The 16,788-nt window shown below is 32.7% G+C and overlaps 2 protein-coding genes across 7 annotated transcripts in view; one reads left to right on the top strand and one right to left on the bottom strand.

Annotated features, from left to right (window-relative positions):
• The first annotated feature begins 50 nt into the window (after positions 1–50).
• Positions 51–16,788, top strand: part of s-cup (spermiogenesis-related protein stanley-cup) — a 106,791-nt gene continuing 90,053 nt past the window's right edge. The window contains exon 1 of the mRNA XM_076411872.1: positions 51–178. The gene's annotated coding sequence lies outside the window, so the exon portion shown is untranslated. The remainder of the gene's footprint in view (positions 179–16,788) is intronic.
• Positions 7,306–16,788, bottom strand: part of Fdl (fused lobes) — a 219,364-nt gene continuing 209,881 nt past the window's right edge. For all 6 annotated transcript variants that reach the window (XM_076412442.1, XM_076412444.1, XM_076412446.1 and 3 more), the window contains 2 exons: positions 11,816–12,047; positions 7,306–8,057 (listed from right to left, as the gene is read on the bottom strand). In XM_076412442.1, coding sequence (XP_076268557.1) covers positions 7,810–8,057; positions 11,816–12,047 — 480 coding nt within the window. In that variant the 3' untranslated portion in view covers positions 7,306–7,809. The remainder of the gene's footprint in view (positions 8,058–11,815; positions 12,048–16,788) is intronic.

The following is a 16,788-nucleotide window of genomic DNA, read 5'->3' as shown; positions in this document are numbered from 1 at the left end:
CGGACGGGCTTCAATTTTCGCGACTAAACTTTCGGCAATCCAGTGTTCGGCCACTGTTCCAGAGCGACGGATCGCTGATGCAGCATTGAAACGGAAAATCTACGAAAATCCCGACTTGTACTCGGTCTGTTTACGGAGTGATATTGTTCAGTTTTTTTGGGTTTGAATCAGTTTCTTGGTAAGTTATGCTTTGATCTATTTCTATGTCAATTTGAAGGTATTTTCAGAACATAAAATGTTTTTTCATGTTTGTTTCGCTGTATACAATAAACTCTTTCACCATTGTTTATCATGTGTGTTATTATTTTATCATTGCATTGATTTTACAATCCATACAATTTATATGATTTTTTACTGCATTTTCAGTTGCTCATTTGCACTTTGAACTCTTTTACAACTGTTCATTACAGTAACATTTATTCTTATTCTTGTATAGAAAACTTTTCCACAATCCACATATTTTTAATTTTTTATTACATTTTTAGTTTTTTATTTGTATTTTGAACTATTCCACCATTGTTTAACATCCGTGTCATTATTTTATTATTGATATTCATTACAATAACATTTATTCTTCTACTTGGTTATAAAACATTTTTCTCATAATTCACATATTTTTTAATTTTTATTATATTTTGAGTTGTTCATTTGCATTTTGAACTCTTTCACAATTCTCTATCATCTATGTCATAATGTTATCATGGTTATTCATTAACATTTCCTTTTTTCATTTTTGTATTACATTAAATTCTTCTGTTAAAAAAATATATATTTATATTAATCTAGCTTTTAGCATCATTTGGTCATTGATATTTGATACAGTAATATTTATTTATACAGAGACTTAAATTTCTATATACTGTTAAGTTTTTATTGGGCAAAATTCGTAGTACTATGTAGACTGGAATGTATGTTCTCTCTTTCAAGTTCCCAGCCTACCATAGTAAAACACATTTTTTTCGCAAAATTATTTTTTTTATTGAACGAAATTCCCTTCAAGGATGATGCACTGATTATAGCCACCCTCCAACTTTTCGATAATATTTTTGTAGTACGATTTGTCCTTTGCTTTAAGACAGGCCTCAGTTTCGTCTATCACCTGTTCATTCGATGAAAATTTCTTCCCAGCGAACATTCTTTTGTGATCTGAGAACAGGAAATAGTCGCTGGGGGTCTGATCTGGAGATTACAGTGGATGAGGAAGCAATTCGAAGCCCAATTCATGGATTGTTAACACGGCGCATTGTCTTGGTGAAGCAGCACTTCCTTTTTCGGCGATTCAAACGTCCACCGTCCTTCAAACGGCCCAAAAACGCTATGTAATAGTCGCTGTTGATGGTCCTTTCTTTTTCAAGGTAGTCAATAAAAATAATTCCATGCGCATCCCAAAATGCAGACGCCATAACCTTGCAAGCCGACTGTTGCGTTTTTCCACGCTTTGGAGCGAGTTCATCGTGTATAGTTCACTCGGATGACTGTCGACTGGACTTCTGAGTGAAATGATGGAGCCATGTTTCATCCATTGTCACATATCGACGTAAAAACTCGGGTTTATTGTGTTTGATCATGTTCAAGCACTGCTCCGAATCATCAAATCGTCGTTGTTTTTGGTCAAAAGTTAGCTCGCGCGGCACCCACTTTCAGAGCAGAGCTTTTTCATACCCAATATTCGTGAAAGATATGTTGTACACGTTCAGTTGATATCTTGAGAGTTGATGTCTTGAGGGCGTCCATTGCATTCACCGTCTTCGGTGCTCATTTCGCCACATCTAAACTTAGCATACCAATTCTTGATGGTTGATTTTCCTGGGGCAGTGTCCAGAAATTCTGCATCAAGCCAAGTTTTTGCTTCAACTGTATTTTTTCCCTTCAAAAATCAATATTTTATCAACACGCGAAATTTTTTATCCATTTTTTCACAATTAAAAAAGTTGCTTCACTCAAAATGCTATAATTCACAAACTAATGATCCGACAGCTGTCAAATTTATACACGCAACTAACACAACTGAAAAACATATGGATTTAATTCTAGTAGCGCCATCTATGTGTCAAGCCGGGGACTTTTTCAATTTATCTATTATAACAGACTGAGAAATATCCTAAAAATATTAATCTACCGTTTTCGTTATTACTTTTATCATTGATATTCAATTCTGTAATATTTACTTATATACAGCTGAACTTTTTTGTACAATTAATATACCTTCATTAATTGTCAACGCTTACTGTAATGTTCTGTTTTTCATTAATTTCTTAAATTGTATTTTAAATTATTTATGAAAGTAAATTTTTAAACTAAACTTTACTGCATATTTACAACTTTTCTGTTATTAATGTTGCTTTCAAATACCAATGCAATATATCAAGAGCCAGAAGTCAGAATGTACTTAATCTGGCAAACACTTTGGATATTGAAACAATTCCTGGTTTAACACATTGATTTTATCAATTATTTTTTGAGTGCGTTATATTAAAAGTTACTGGCAAATTGTGTCTTCTTTCGTCAATTTTTATGTCCAATTGGCCCAAAATCTTAAAATAATATTCCGAGTTTATTGTTTTATCAGTTTGGGGATAACACAGGAACAAAATTCCTTTCGCAAAAAATGATGCTGACGCTTTCTGTGGCAAAAAAACCGGACTGTCATTAGCTTCCTCTTTTGATTTGGGATAATAGTGACCGGAACAAGCACTTTCTAAAGCACTCTAAATATTGCTAGCAAAGTAGTGTTTTTGTTTCGTTTTTTTTAAATTCTAGTTATTGGATTACAAGACTGGCATTATTTCCTTTAAATGAACCAGTCTATTTAGAAACTATTGGTTTTCAATATACTTATTTACAATTTGGTATACATTCCCATATCTTTTACACTGTTTTTATAAATAATTCAATCACTCTACATTGTCTAGCTGTTTCCAATATATTTATATATTTAATTAATTGAACAACAACGAAAAACAATGAACATACTGAAATTAAAAGATGATGAATTGATGTTCTTAGAAATTATTAAAAATTACAATGGTGTAAAGTTTTAAATTCTACTTTTACTAAATAGATGGTACTTATGGAACGGTTGTACTTTCGTACAATACTGAAGCAAAGGTAAAGGCAACTTTCAACATTAAGTATTAATTTTAATATTCAATCAAAAATATGTACAGAAAACAGGCAAAATAATATTAACATCATGTAATATAGTAGTGTCAATAATGCGACGCCTATGCACTACTCAGTTTGCATGCCAAGTCTTGTTGGTTGTTTTTCAGTGTATTATACGCTTTGTTCTGCGACGGTTAGTATAAGCGATCGGTGATATGTGTGATTTCTGAGACTTCGAAAGAGGGAAATGGTTGGTGCTGGATTATGGAAAGCGTCTGTGGCGAAAAGATTTGAATGGTTTAAAGTTTTACGAGCTGGAGTTAGCTTGCTTTATTACCTCTATATCCACTACCCCAATTTTCTCCATTGGGCCTTCACTACTCCCTTTATAAGGCATCCTTATGTCAATTTTATATGAGAGAACATTGTCCTTATTTTATTTGGTTCAAGTTCTGGGAACTTCTCTGCTCTTAACCTGTCTGTAAGCACATATATACCGATGGCTCTAAAGCTCACAGTGGGCTTGGCAGTGTATTTGCGGTGAACAACCGGGTTTCCGTTTCAAGTTCTCCTGAATTAAAACGAAATTTTTATCCTCTCTTCATGTTCCTTCTTTTCGTCACCATGCTGCAGCTCTGAATCGACTGAGATTGGGTCGCTGTCGTTTGTCGCATGGTCACTTGATGACTTCGAGCCCGCCCGCTCATTGTTAGTTTTGTCAGCTTGCCTATACTTCAGTCTACTATACTGCGACTATTCACGATTAAGCCTGCACACGACTGCACAACTTTAGGAATGCCTTAACAGGAGAAAATACAGACCGACTCCTTAGATTTCTACGAGAAATCGATTATATTCATAGAGTTTAGCCTATGCTGACATAACTGTCCTTGATCAAGTCGCCTTTACCACTTCGGTGTGGGTGCTAGTGTCTGAGTTCTGGACGGAGTCTCTACTTTGTCATGGTTGTGTTTGTTGACTTGAATTTGTGTCCATTTTAAAATTCGATATACACTATTTATACCTTTAGTCCCCCGTTTGTGCTGTTAATTTATTTTATTTATTGCGTTATATATACATTTTATGTGTATCCCCATCGCTTTTATATCAATAACGTACTGTTTTATAGTCAAAATGACATTCGTCAAAGTGACAACAGAAAAAAACAAAACATGGTATACTAAGACAGACGAAAATTAACAATAATTGTGGCCAGACAACATAGAATTACCGCGGTAAAAGTGATGACAGAACACAACAGTCATTTGAGTTATACTGTTTCTAAGGGTTGCAAAAACCTTTAAAAAGAAAGCCAAGACTAAGCTGTGAAACAATTAGTGTGGTATGGTATGGTCCGATGGGTCATCATTTATATTATTTGCTGTAAATGGCCGGGTTTGGTGAGCCCCAATAGAAGCCTCTGATCAAAATTACTTGCGTCCTACAGTCAATCATGATAGAGTTTCCGTTATGATTTGGACGGCAATATCGTGATCCTCTCGTGAGCTGGTCCTCTCATTCACATTACTGAACGGATTACTGCGAACGAATATCTTGACATCTTCAATGATCACGTTACTACTATAATTAACACTGCCATATTCCAAGATAATAATGCGTCCATACTCACAGCCAAAAGTTCAGTTTTGGTTTGATGAGCATCAGGTTATCTGGATAACACAATTGTCAGACCAAAATGTAATTGAATTGCTTTGGGAGTCTTAGAGCAAAGAGTCAGGGGCATATTTTCACTTCTAACATCACATAGGACAAAATTCCGTTGAAAACTATTTAAACAATCTCCAAATCTATTCCGCGAAGAATAGCATCTATTTTAAAAGCAAATAGCGGCTTAATAGTTTATTAGTAAATAAATATTGCGTATATGTTAGGTTTTCATATTATTTTGTCCATCTCCTGTAAATAAACAATTAAGATTCTTAGATGTTAATAAAAAATCACATCATAATATATTCTAATTTTTTAACAATAATCATTTTTAACTAAAATAACCCTTTAAAAAGATATACAGAAAATAATGTTCAAATTACTGTTATTACCAAATTCATAACGATGCCATACAATTATTTTAATTATAATAATTCTGTTACATAACGCTATTTAAGAGTTATTTGTCGTTTTTAATACAGCATCCCGGCCAATTTCAAGTGCAAACACGTCCTTTATGTCGCCATTCGATTGTACTTGTGTGTACGTTCATGATCTTGCCTTTTTCGGGTCCCAAATGGAATTTCGCTCTCCCGAACCCTTCCAAAATATTTGCCCGCCTTAGAGCAACGACTTTAAATTAAATTTTTCGGGGTCAGTGTAAATAGCTCGGACTTGAACATTTTTGGGAACATTACCTGACTGAATTTTTGCCATTCACTTTGACTAATAATCAGTGTGCTCGCTACGTGCTCAGTTTTTTCAGTTTCTTTTTGAAATTGTTCAATAAAAGAGTTTAGTTAAACGTATTCCTTCAAGATAATAATATAACAATGCGCGTACATTCTCCTTCACTATAATAACAGAAGTTCCTTCACCATAAATAACACACTATTAAATCCGATGTTCGACCTATCCTTTTTGACCAATTTTAAACCGTTAAAGTACGTTTATTAATTAACGTTTAGATCGACTATAATTTTCTCGGAAACAATGAAATTACTTATACAAGAATTCACTTCCTTTTAATTAAGTTTGTTTTAGAGTAATTATTTCGTTGTTGAAAGCGGAAATAGATTGTCTGGTGCGAGCTAAGAGCATGATAATTTCTTGGGGGGACATTTTTTTCAAAACTTGTCACCGCTTAGTTGACGTTGGTATCCAATTAATCCCTAGCCCGCCGTGATGCGATAATTTTCTATTTTTGTCTACTCGCCTACTGCCTACTAGTATTGTCGCAATTGATATTAAAATATGGGTTTGTAATTTTTTTAAAAATCTTGATAATATCCAAGAAAATAAAAGAGTATTAAATAAAATTCTGTTATTTTATCTAAATAGGATTATTAAGCAATTTAGTAGTATATACTCAATGTAAATGTTTCTCAATACTCTCAATGTAAAGTATTTTAACTTGTGCAACTATATCTGTACTTAGGGAAATAAAAAACGTTAATATAAAAATAATGTTGGGTTATGTACTTTAACTCCATAAAAATGCGCTAATATCGTAGTAAAAGCTTATCAATTGGTTGTTTGTAACGTTGTTTATGGTTTATTTAACGACTTCGAGACTTTTACAAGTAAACTCACAGTGGTATTGTATATAACGATGTAATCTGGGAATGATTCAAATATCTCGTTAATTTTACTTGTTTTTCATTTTTAACAAGTGTTGCTGAAATTAATCTATATATAAGAGACATAAAATATATAGAAAAAACTAATTGGGAACGAATTGTTGTTATATTATGGTGAAGGAGTGGCACCTTCGCCATAATATTACAAACTTCTTCAAAATGATAACTTATTAATTCGATATGCTCGATCTTCTTCAATTCTTCAATCTCGTTATACAACATTATTTTGTAGCCCGTTCGACAGCTGAGGATTAAAAATATTTCTTGATTATAGAAATCGAAAATAATAAAATAGAATAAAAAAAATTAGGTGCCGAATTCTGTGAATGCATACATATCGGCCTTATGTTCTATAACTCACTACCTTTAATTATTTTTACGATTCTATCAACGGCAAGGCAAGTCGTAAATGATTCGTAAAACTGGCAACAGTGCCAGTTTTTAAGTGTCCCTCATAAAAAAGCAACCAAACCCAAACGAAATGCCCGTATCATTTCGGCATTACGCCGAATTTATATCGATAACTAGGAGATTCTACTTTTTGAACTTTACGGTATCGTTAAATTCGAGATAAATGACGTCACAGTGACGTTATCAATACATTTTCATAAAGGAAATTGCTACTTTTTATGCATGTGATTTACTTACTATATAATTTATAGCGACGTAATGAAACCCAATCCCTTTGTTGATTAGTTCTCGATCTGGTTATTGTAGTATATTAATTGATGCTGGGAATCTACTTTTTATAACGAGGTAATAGAAAATACTCACCTTTTTCTACGCTTTTCCTTTCTTGCTTTTCCTTGAATGCTTAAACGCCTCAAATCTCTTTTGGCTTAGGGTTAAATAGATTATTATATACATGGATTAATTGTTAATTAAAAACTGATAATATTTCATACACTTTTAATGATTTCCTAATTATACATAACAATTTATTTAAACAAATTAAAAACAACCTTCATAACTAATACATAGTATTCACAACTAATCGTAATCTTAAATTGAAACTCATTTAGGACAATACGTGTTTTCTATCACTGTTATAAAATGGTGTTTCGTCAACAAAACATAATTAACTACCTCAGAAAATCTAGTGAGACTGGCTGGATATAATTCTGGTGTATATTTTAAGAAAATAGTATCTAGATGTTTGAAACAGAACGTGGACAAAAGTGGTATTATTCAACAAGATCTTTCGAATAAACAATCGGTTAATTCAAATTTGACTAATGATCAATTTACCTAGGTCAGGCACTGTCACAATATTTTGGTCCAAGTTTACGAAGAAAGATTATTTTTCAGGTTATGTTCTTCCGCATCACAATTTTCGCATTTAAGAAAACAAATAGATTAGGTTAATTTCAAGAAGTCCAATCGATAACAACATAATCTACAGACACATTCCCGGATTCTGACTGCACCAAGTCGGCCACATCGCTTCGGCTTTCAGGCCTTTACTGATCAGTCGGTCTCTTTGCGTGCTCAATCTTGTGTAGACGTCTTCGTGAATGCTGAAAGTTGCGAGGTCTAGTTGAGGATCCGTCCACACGCGTTCAGCGAATGCAGCTGTCCTGGGCCACAGACGACTGTCCAGGGATGATTCTTCAACTTGTTCACTCCACAGACAAGCCTCTCCACCTGTGAAAAACCACTCAGGATAGATAAACATCCTCAAAACATCATTACGGAAAATTATGTTAGGGATTCGTGTATTTTTAGTACACGACAAACCTACAAATTATGATTTGTAAATATTTTATATAAATGGCGTGAATTTCACATCTTCCTATATAAATAGTATAATATTTATGACTGTCAATAACTTGATTAATATTTAATCAGGTGCGATAAATATATCTTGGTGGTTATCATAATTTAATAAGATAATATTCTCCATTTATTATAAGCATGCCATGCCATTAGATATATTTATATTTAATTTTAAACTGTGTTCTTAAATAAATGAAAAAATCTAACATTGACGTATATGTTAGTAATTTATAAAATTTTTACTACAGTTGTTTCATTATGAATTATATAACGGAAGTATGTTTATTATGGCCAAATATATTATTACAGCTACCTACAGATTACAGCTACCGAAATATTTTAATTCGGTGTCATTACGTGGAATGTCAATAATTATTCTTATATTGGAAAAGAATATTATTGTATAGTATTAAATATTATTATTATTATATATTAAAAATAAGTGAATACACTACAGAATACTATAAAATATAAAAATAATATATAAAAATACACTCATTTAGTAAATTAATGCTTAACTGAAAAATAACAATTGGCATCAATATTATGCCATGTTAATTCAGCATACCAAATATGAGGCATCCCTCTTACTACTATTACTATCTATCTCTATCTACAATAATTTTTATCTTTTTTATTTTTTGTCATAATTCGTTATAATATGATTGACCGTTTCTTATACATTGATAAAATGTGATACTTTTAATGCATCAGTTATTAGTAACAGTGAGAAAATAATGCAACATATTTTCTTGTAAAAGAATTATAAATATTTCAGAAATGAAAGGTTTTTTATTTTGTAAAACAAGTTTATTTTAAGCCTTGTGTAGTAGAGTTAAAAGGGGTGAGTATTATGAGATCGTTTAGTATAATCTACAATGTGGTATATCTGTAAGTATTTCTAACTCTTTTGTCCTAATTTAAAGACGCTATTAAACAAGGTTCTAGATGTCATAAAATACAACAATGTTCTGAAACTACCACGAAAAATAAAATAGAAAAAGCATGAACTATTACTAGAAAGGGGTTTTCTCATTTAATAAAGCAGATAAAGGAAATGCGTTTCTGATCGCCAAGAAATAAGGTCCGCTCGATAGAGTCGTTAAGTTGTTACGTGAGGCGTGATAAAAAGAAAAAAAAACTATTTTCTATTGAGCTGAAATTACATGTGACAAGATCCGATGTATCAACAACAAAGTTTTTCCGTTGTAATTACCAATCAAATTAAAGAGACTAAGCTTATACTCATACCAAAACTTTTATTAATATATTAGTTTTATAAACAGAAGAAAACATAGCGCAGAAGATAACATTTTATAAAGTACTCAAAGTTTTCTTTTTTTATTCACGTAGGGCGGTTTGAAAGAAGGATAGAATTTTCAATTGGGTTAATTATGATGTGTTAAACGATGGAAACCCTGTTTTATCTGTCCATCATTTATAAATTAACTGACGTTTACAAAAAGTTGAGATTTATTTAAAAATCAATGCAAAACCATAAATTTTATGTTTTTCTTAGTTGAAAGAACTGTCATCAAGTTGAAAGTTGAGATGATAAAGTATGTTTGCTGTAAATAATTTATAGTAAGTGATAAATTATTATGAATAGAATTAGAGAATTAATGGAATTTAAATTGATTATTTAGGCTATCGTAATATATGTTTAAGTTTTGTTATAAACAATTGGAATGATAACCAAAAATTGTACAAAAGCATTCAAAGTAGGACCAATTACTTACAGTATTGATTTTTATTTTTCAGTGTAATTTATATTTATCCGAAAATTTTTACAGATGAATTAATATACTGTTTTAACATTCTTCTTGGCCTATTTTTAGTTATTTTATTAAGCTAAAATAGGTAAAAGAATTGGAAAATTTTCAATCTCAATTTAATAAGTGTAATATTAAACAATTTAGAGTCTGAATATTTTGTCATGAAACAACGACGGAAATTATAAAAAAATGAGGGTAGATATTTGTGAAAAATGTGTTAATATATTATTACTAGTTGTCGCCGATTAACTTACAATTTGTCCCTACAATGACTTAAAACTAGGTACTTATCTGTGTCTCATAAAATAAAAATTTGTCGCACTTTTCAGTGTTTATTACCATTTAGAGCAATTCACTCCACAACTAGACAAGATCACGCGATTTGGCTCTCTTGAGTCTACGTCCTAGTTCAGTGTTATGCAAGAGTTGCAGCACAAAGCTTCTTATGAGTTTATTATGAAATACTTTTATTATGTTGATATTACTTCTCGCAAGAACATCCCTGTTGAGATGCAATGCAAGTCGTGTAAATTTAAGTTTACATAAATTCTAATATTTTTGTTGTTGTATAGTCTAGATTTTCGTAATATTTTTGACATGAGAAAGTAATTATGACTTGAGACTAAATATAATATCGCATGGTATCGAATGTCTGGTGATAAAATGCCAAACTTGCTTGGTGAACCAAGAAAGTGTTCGGAATCCCATCGGCTCGATGTTAAGTATATTGGATAATGGGGTTTCAAGTACCGAGGCTCCTAGACGAAGCCTGTCAGAGGTTATACCTTACGACCCCTATAACCTAAATATCACGAAGATCCGAGATCTTGGAATTCTTGACAATTCCTTAAGAGCCCGAAACGCACGTGTAATAGTAGCATGAGAAGTTTCTAGCTGGAAAAGTCGTTCCCACCCCGATATTCTGAAGGAATCGGGGTACAGAAAAGGGTTTTTTGGGAACAGGAGCTTCCGCGATAAAACACGGTGCATGGACAATGCGAGGTAGAGTTGTTAACAGCATTGGAGAAATAATTATTAATAATTATTTGATATTGATAAGAAAATGTAGTGAATAAAGAATTGAACCAGAAGACCAAACGCAGAAGAATGTTAAAAGAAAACAAAAGAAGTATCAAGAATCAAACTGAGTAGAATTCCTGTTAATATTATCCAGAACCAGAATTTAATATATATATATATATATATGTATATATATATACACACATATATATATATATATATATATATATATATATATATATATATATAGATATTTAAATAAAACAACACGTCTTTGGGTATTAATTTACTCACAATTCGTCCCCAGGTACTTACTTCATTTATGGAGTTTTATGCATTTTATGGAGTTTTATGCATGAGCGTGTTATTCCAGACTTATCAAAGGCTTGCGAAACGTCGAAGAATATAGCGTTATAGAATATAGCTGTGGTTCTATGTACCTGCTCATTTGTCGAATGTTTGCTCATAAAACTAAACTAATGTGCAGATATTAGATTCTGTTTTTCAGTGGAGGGTAGACATAATGAAATATATATGATAAAAATAATAGGAAATATCAAACGAGCAAAAAAAAGAATAGAAATACAAAAGAAACTAGAACAATTTGGCGGAATCAAGGAAAGAGACCCGATTATTCGCCGGACCCTGTAAGTTCACTTAATGCCATGTATATATAAAATATCAATGGAAAAATGTCGATGACGTCACTAATAATCCGGGAAGGGCCTTGGATATCCCAATAACTCTACCGTTGAGAGCCTCCGCATTTTATCGACGTTAAATTCTTCGAAACTATTACCGCTCATAATTTATTTAAATCGATAATCGTACCTATTATTTGTCGTTTGTCCAGTCGCATTTGTTGCCAGGGTCGATGATTGTAGACGGTCTGCCATGGCCGATAGGGATCGCAGGCCGCCTCCCCCGTCTCCCGCCATCTCCCGAAGCCACAGTCCAGATACCATGCGTCGACGTGCGATATCAGTACCTTGTAGTCGTCCGATAAGAGATCTGCCGTCTCCGGCCATTGACTGGAGCCCCAGCTCTGCACCACGACCGAGTTCTGAAATAAAAATGAACTATAATTACTTGCATTGATGTATGGTCGTTTGATTCGGTTTGGATCTGGTTCAACTTGAACTGACATAATTTATCATTATATCATCAATTAAGTTTGTTAGAATCTTGGAATAAACTTTTCTATAATGTTGTGTATACAGAAACAAGTTTTTGTTAAGTATCTTAATTAATATCTTTGATTTATTTTTTTAGCTTGTTAATATATTATATCGCTATCGAATAACTTGCAATTTCTCCTTAACAACTTAAAACTAGGAATAATGTATCTAGGAAGATACATTATTTATTCTCTAATAAAATAAAAGTTAGTAGCAATTTTCGGTGTTTTTATTATTTAGTGCATTTCACTACATAACTACATGAGATCACATTTTTTGGTTCCTTTGAGTCCTAGCTCTACTTCAATATTGTCCAAGAGTTCAAGCACCTCAGTGTTTACATGAGATTGGTGTCTTTCCTGATATCTTGTTGCGAATCTCCTAATTTTCTCTATAACACTTGAAATCCGAAGGTCTCGGTGTAAGTAACGGTTCCTGTACTATCTGTGTAAATTCACAATACTTCTCAGCATTGTATTATGAACATCCCCATAACTGAATTCCGTAGGTTCATTAGGTTTTAGTATTTACTTGTATAACAGTAACTTATTATGTACAGATAATTTAGATCTTCGAAATAACCAATAATTTTTTTTGAATTTTAAATCGAGTTCTTTTATTTTCTTTTTGATGTACTACTTCCAACTACCATAGTAAAACACATTTTTTTGGCAAAATTAGTTTTTTTATTCAACATAATTACCTTCAAGGGTGATACACTGACTATAGTGACCCTCCAAATTTTCGATACCATTTTTGTAGTACGATTTGTCCTTTGCTTCACAATAAGCCTCAGTTTCGATGATCACCTCTTCATTAGCCAAAAATTTCTTTCCAGCGAGCATTCTTTTGACACCTGAGAACAGGAAATAGTCGCTGGGGGGCAGATCTGGAGAATACGGTGGATGAGGAAGCATTTCGATGCCCAATTCATGGATTTTTGCCATCGTTTTCACTGACGTGTGACACGGTGCAATGTCTTGGTGAAGCAGCACTATATTTTTCTTAAAATGCGGCCGTTTTTCGTCCTTCAAACGGTCCAATAATGCCATGTAATAGTCGCTGTTGATGGTCCTTCCCTTTCAATGTAGTCAATGAATATTATTCCATGTGCATCCCAACATACAGACGCCATAACCTTGCCAGCCGACTGTTGCGTTTTCCCACGCTTTGGAGCGGGTTTATCGTGTGTAGTCCACTCGGATGACTGTCGATTAGACTTCGGAGTGAAATGATGGAGCCATATTTTATCCATTGTCATATATCGATGCAAAAACTCGGGTTTATTACGCTTGATCATCTTCAAATACTGCTCCGAATCATCAACTCGTCGTTGTTTTGGTCAAAAGAGGGTTTGCACACACCCACAGAGTTTTCTCATACCCAAATATTCGTGAATGATATGATTTACACGTTCAGTTGATATTTTTAGAGTGTCTGCTATTTCATTCAATTTCAATTTAGGGTCATTCAAAATAATTTTGTGGATTTTTTAAATGTTTTCGTCGGTAACAACCTCTTTTGGACGTCCACTACGTTCACTGCGTTTACCATCTTCGGTGCTCGTTTCACCACGTCTAAACTTCATCAACCATCAAGCATACCAATCCTTGATGGTTGATTTTCCTGGGGCAGTGTCCGAAAAACTCGGCATCAAGCCAAGTTTTTGCTTCAACTGTATTTTTCTCTTCAAAAAGCAATATTTTATCAACACGCGAAATTCCTTTTGATCTATTTTTTCATAATAACAAAAGTTGCTTCACTCAAAATGCTATAATTCACAAACTAATGATCCCACAGCTGTCAAATTTTTACACGCATCTTTTGAGGGTTAGGGTTAACTTAAATCATATGGATTTAATTCTAGTAGCGCCATTATGTGTCAGGTTGGGGACTTTTTAATTGACCTGTTACTTACAATTGGGATAATAGTATCATTCATATTTATTGGGATACGAACAGTTTGGTTGTAAGTGAAATCATTATGCACTGATTTAATGTCGATGACTCTTATTCTCTACTTATTTATTTTAATACTTGCATGTTTTTTGGTTGCTTTTTCGCTATTACCTCCGATAGCAAGTATGTCACATATATGGAGTATGTAAAGAACCGGACCCAAAACACTGCTTGCGGTACACCTGCTTCTATTTCTTTTATTGTTGAGCAAGCTTCTTCTTGTTTAATTCTAAACTTCCTGTCTGAGATGTAGGAGTTTGTGTACTGCTTCGCTAACATCTTATGGAGTTTATACGTGAGTCCCTTATGTCAGACTTTATCAAAGGCTTGCGGTACTTCCATGAATATAGCTGATCTTTTTTCTCTTCGTAAGATATTTTACCACTTTATTTATACTCATTTTATTTATTACCACTCATGTTTTCAATAATAGTGTGAATTATGTACCTGGTCAATTGTTTAATGTTTGCTCATAAAACCAAACTGTTGATCTTTGATTTATAATAACTTAATTGGTATCACGTCCAAATTATACATTTTTATTATCAAAAAGCGTTGTATATAGACGAAACCGATCTATTCGAGTAAATTATAACCTGTTTCTTAAGCATAACTGGACATATGAGAACTGTACCATTAACGTAATAACGAGTAACGAGTAACCAATAACGGATAACGTGAAACAGTGAATTCTGATTGGTACAACCACTTGTTTGGCAGAAGCGCTTTATGTGAAATACGAAAAAATGAAGCAACAACGAAGGATTATTCTTTATCATAACAGTGTTATTTATCATAACTCTCACACATCGGATGAAACAATTTGAAATTTGACTGGCTAAAAAGTGATTGATCGTATATCCCTCGTACAATGGTGATGTGGCTTCTAATGACTTTTTAGTTCCATACATTAAGATTAAATTACGTGACCAACGTCCTGAAGAAGCCGTTGATACATTTAAAAATCATCTTTTGGAGTTACCCCAATCAGAGTTGAAAAACTTTTACGAAGATTGGTGCAACCATATGTAACATTGTATTGATCATCATGGAGAACAATGAAACCGAGAATCTAGAGAGAGACGAGACTACGAGAAACAATAAAACCATTTTCGTTAATAAATTACTGTCTTTTATTATTAGTCCCAAAAACTAAATAGCAACCCTCATATAAGGTTCATCAGGTAGCAATACATCTATAAAAAAAGGTATTGTTTGTTGCAAATTTTTGGAACGGTGGTGTTATTTGTCGGAACTTGGAAAAACTATTTTGGCCAACGATGAGTGCTACAGAATGACGATAATCGATTTATTTTCGGACATTCTGGATGAATAATGTAATGATTATATTAATTATTAGAATACATCGATTGTTCCGAACAATAATTATGATCTTGTTTTTTTTGTCATATTCCATTGTAGTATGAAATCTAATATTTATATAATATAATTTAATCTTAATATAATTTTGACTCTCTCTTTCCTATGTAAGAAAAAGTAATAATAGGCGAACTAAAATAAATAAATGCACGTTTACTTTGTTTTAATTTTTACTTTTCAAAGAAATAATTTTTAGGAACGTTTATTTGTACCTTCAAAGGAACTAGTAATTTTTGTTTTTTGGTAATAATTTTTGTTTAAATATTTTCTCATTTTCTAGAGTCTCCTTTTTAGCAACTAGCGTTTATTTGGACTGAACCTACTGTTTATTAAGATTTTTTTTCTTATACCCCTTTACATAAGATTTAAGGGCTTCTATTGGGAAAGCGGATCTGCCACTGGAACCAATGAAAATTGCAGCACAAACCTTTTTTGCTTCGTCTTGGAATATATGATAAAGCTTCTTGTTTTTCAATATTTGAAATACAGTCATGAAGCTTTTTCTGAAGTTGCACCTCCTTTTTCGACACAAAGTATTTAGAGCATACTAAATAAATTCTTCTTACAAGTGCCTCTTGTATTTATGGACAGTAAAAATCGTAAGGTACAGTCTTGAATGGGGTTTCAAAATTCATGCTTAAAGTATGTCGTGCCAACAATGTCCCAAAAATATTCTGGCAAACAATATCCATATACGCTGTAATGTGCATGCTGGAAGAAACCCTTGCAGAAAACGAATATCACTCCTTATATAACCACAGCGATCCCTATCAGTGCATTTTACAGTTTGTAAGTAGGGGATAAGTATTGGAATACTTGTACATGTCTTCTACACACATTTTGATTATATACTACATTTGCCATTTTTTCAACATCTTCATTGTTAGGAGGAAAGTATTATGTTACTACTGATTCATTATCTATAATAATCGAAATCTCTGACAAGAGTTTACCTGAATGAACAAAGTTTTTCAGCTTTTAATCAGAATTGGTAGGTTTTTATTTGTAATGAGATGGTTGTATAATAACTTATTTAATGCTGATATTGAAGAACTTCAATAGCTGCCGTAATGAACTGCCTTTGGAGCTGTTTTAATCATATTTGTAACAGTTGATTCACTTTGCGCTTTGGTTGCTCACAACTGACTACTTCAGTTAAATCCTAAATTAATAAAACAATCACAGTACATTGCTTATTTTATTTACATTAATTACAATCAAGTGAACCAAGGCGAGCACTAATTTGGGTCTTCCTAATTCGATCTCTAGAACCTGAATATTTTTCCC

This window comes from Rhynchophorus ferrugineus, unplaced genomic scaffold (genome assembly GCF_030347505.1).
Source record: "Rhynchophorus ferrugineus isolate W39M unplaced genomic scaffold, kcgeb_rfMv2 rfM8, whole genome shotgun sequence".
In the NCBI taxonomy this organism is placed as follows: domain Eukaryota; kingdom Metazoa; phylum Arthropoda; class Insecta; order Coleoptera; family Curculionidae; genus Rhynchophorus; species Rhynchophorus ferrugineus.
Note: the sequence above shows the minus strand (reverse complement) of the source record. Positions and strands in the feature narration are given on the sequence as shown.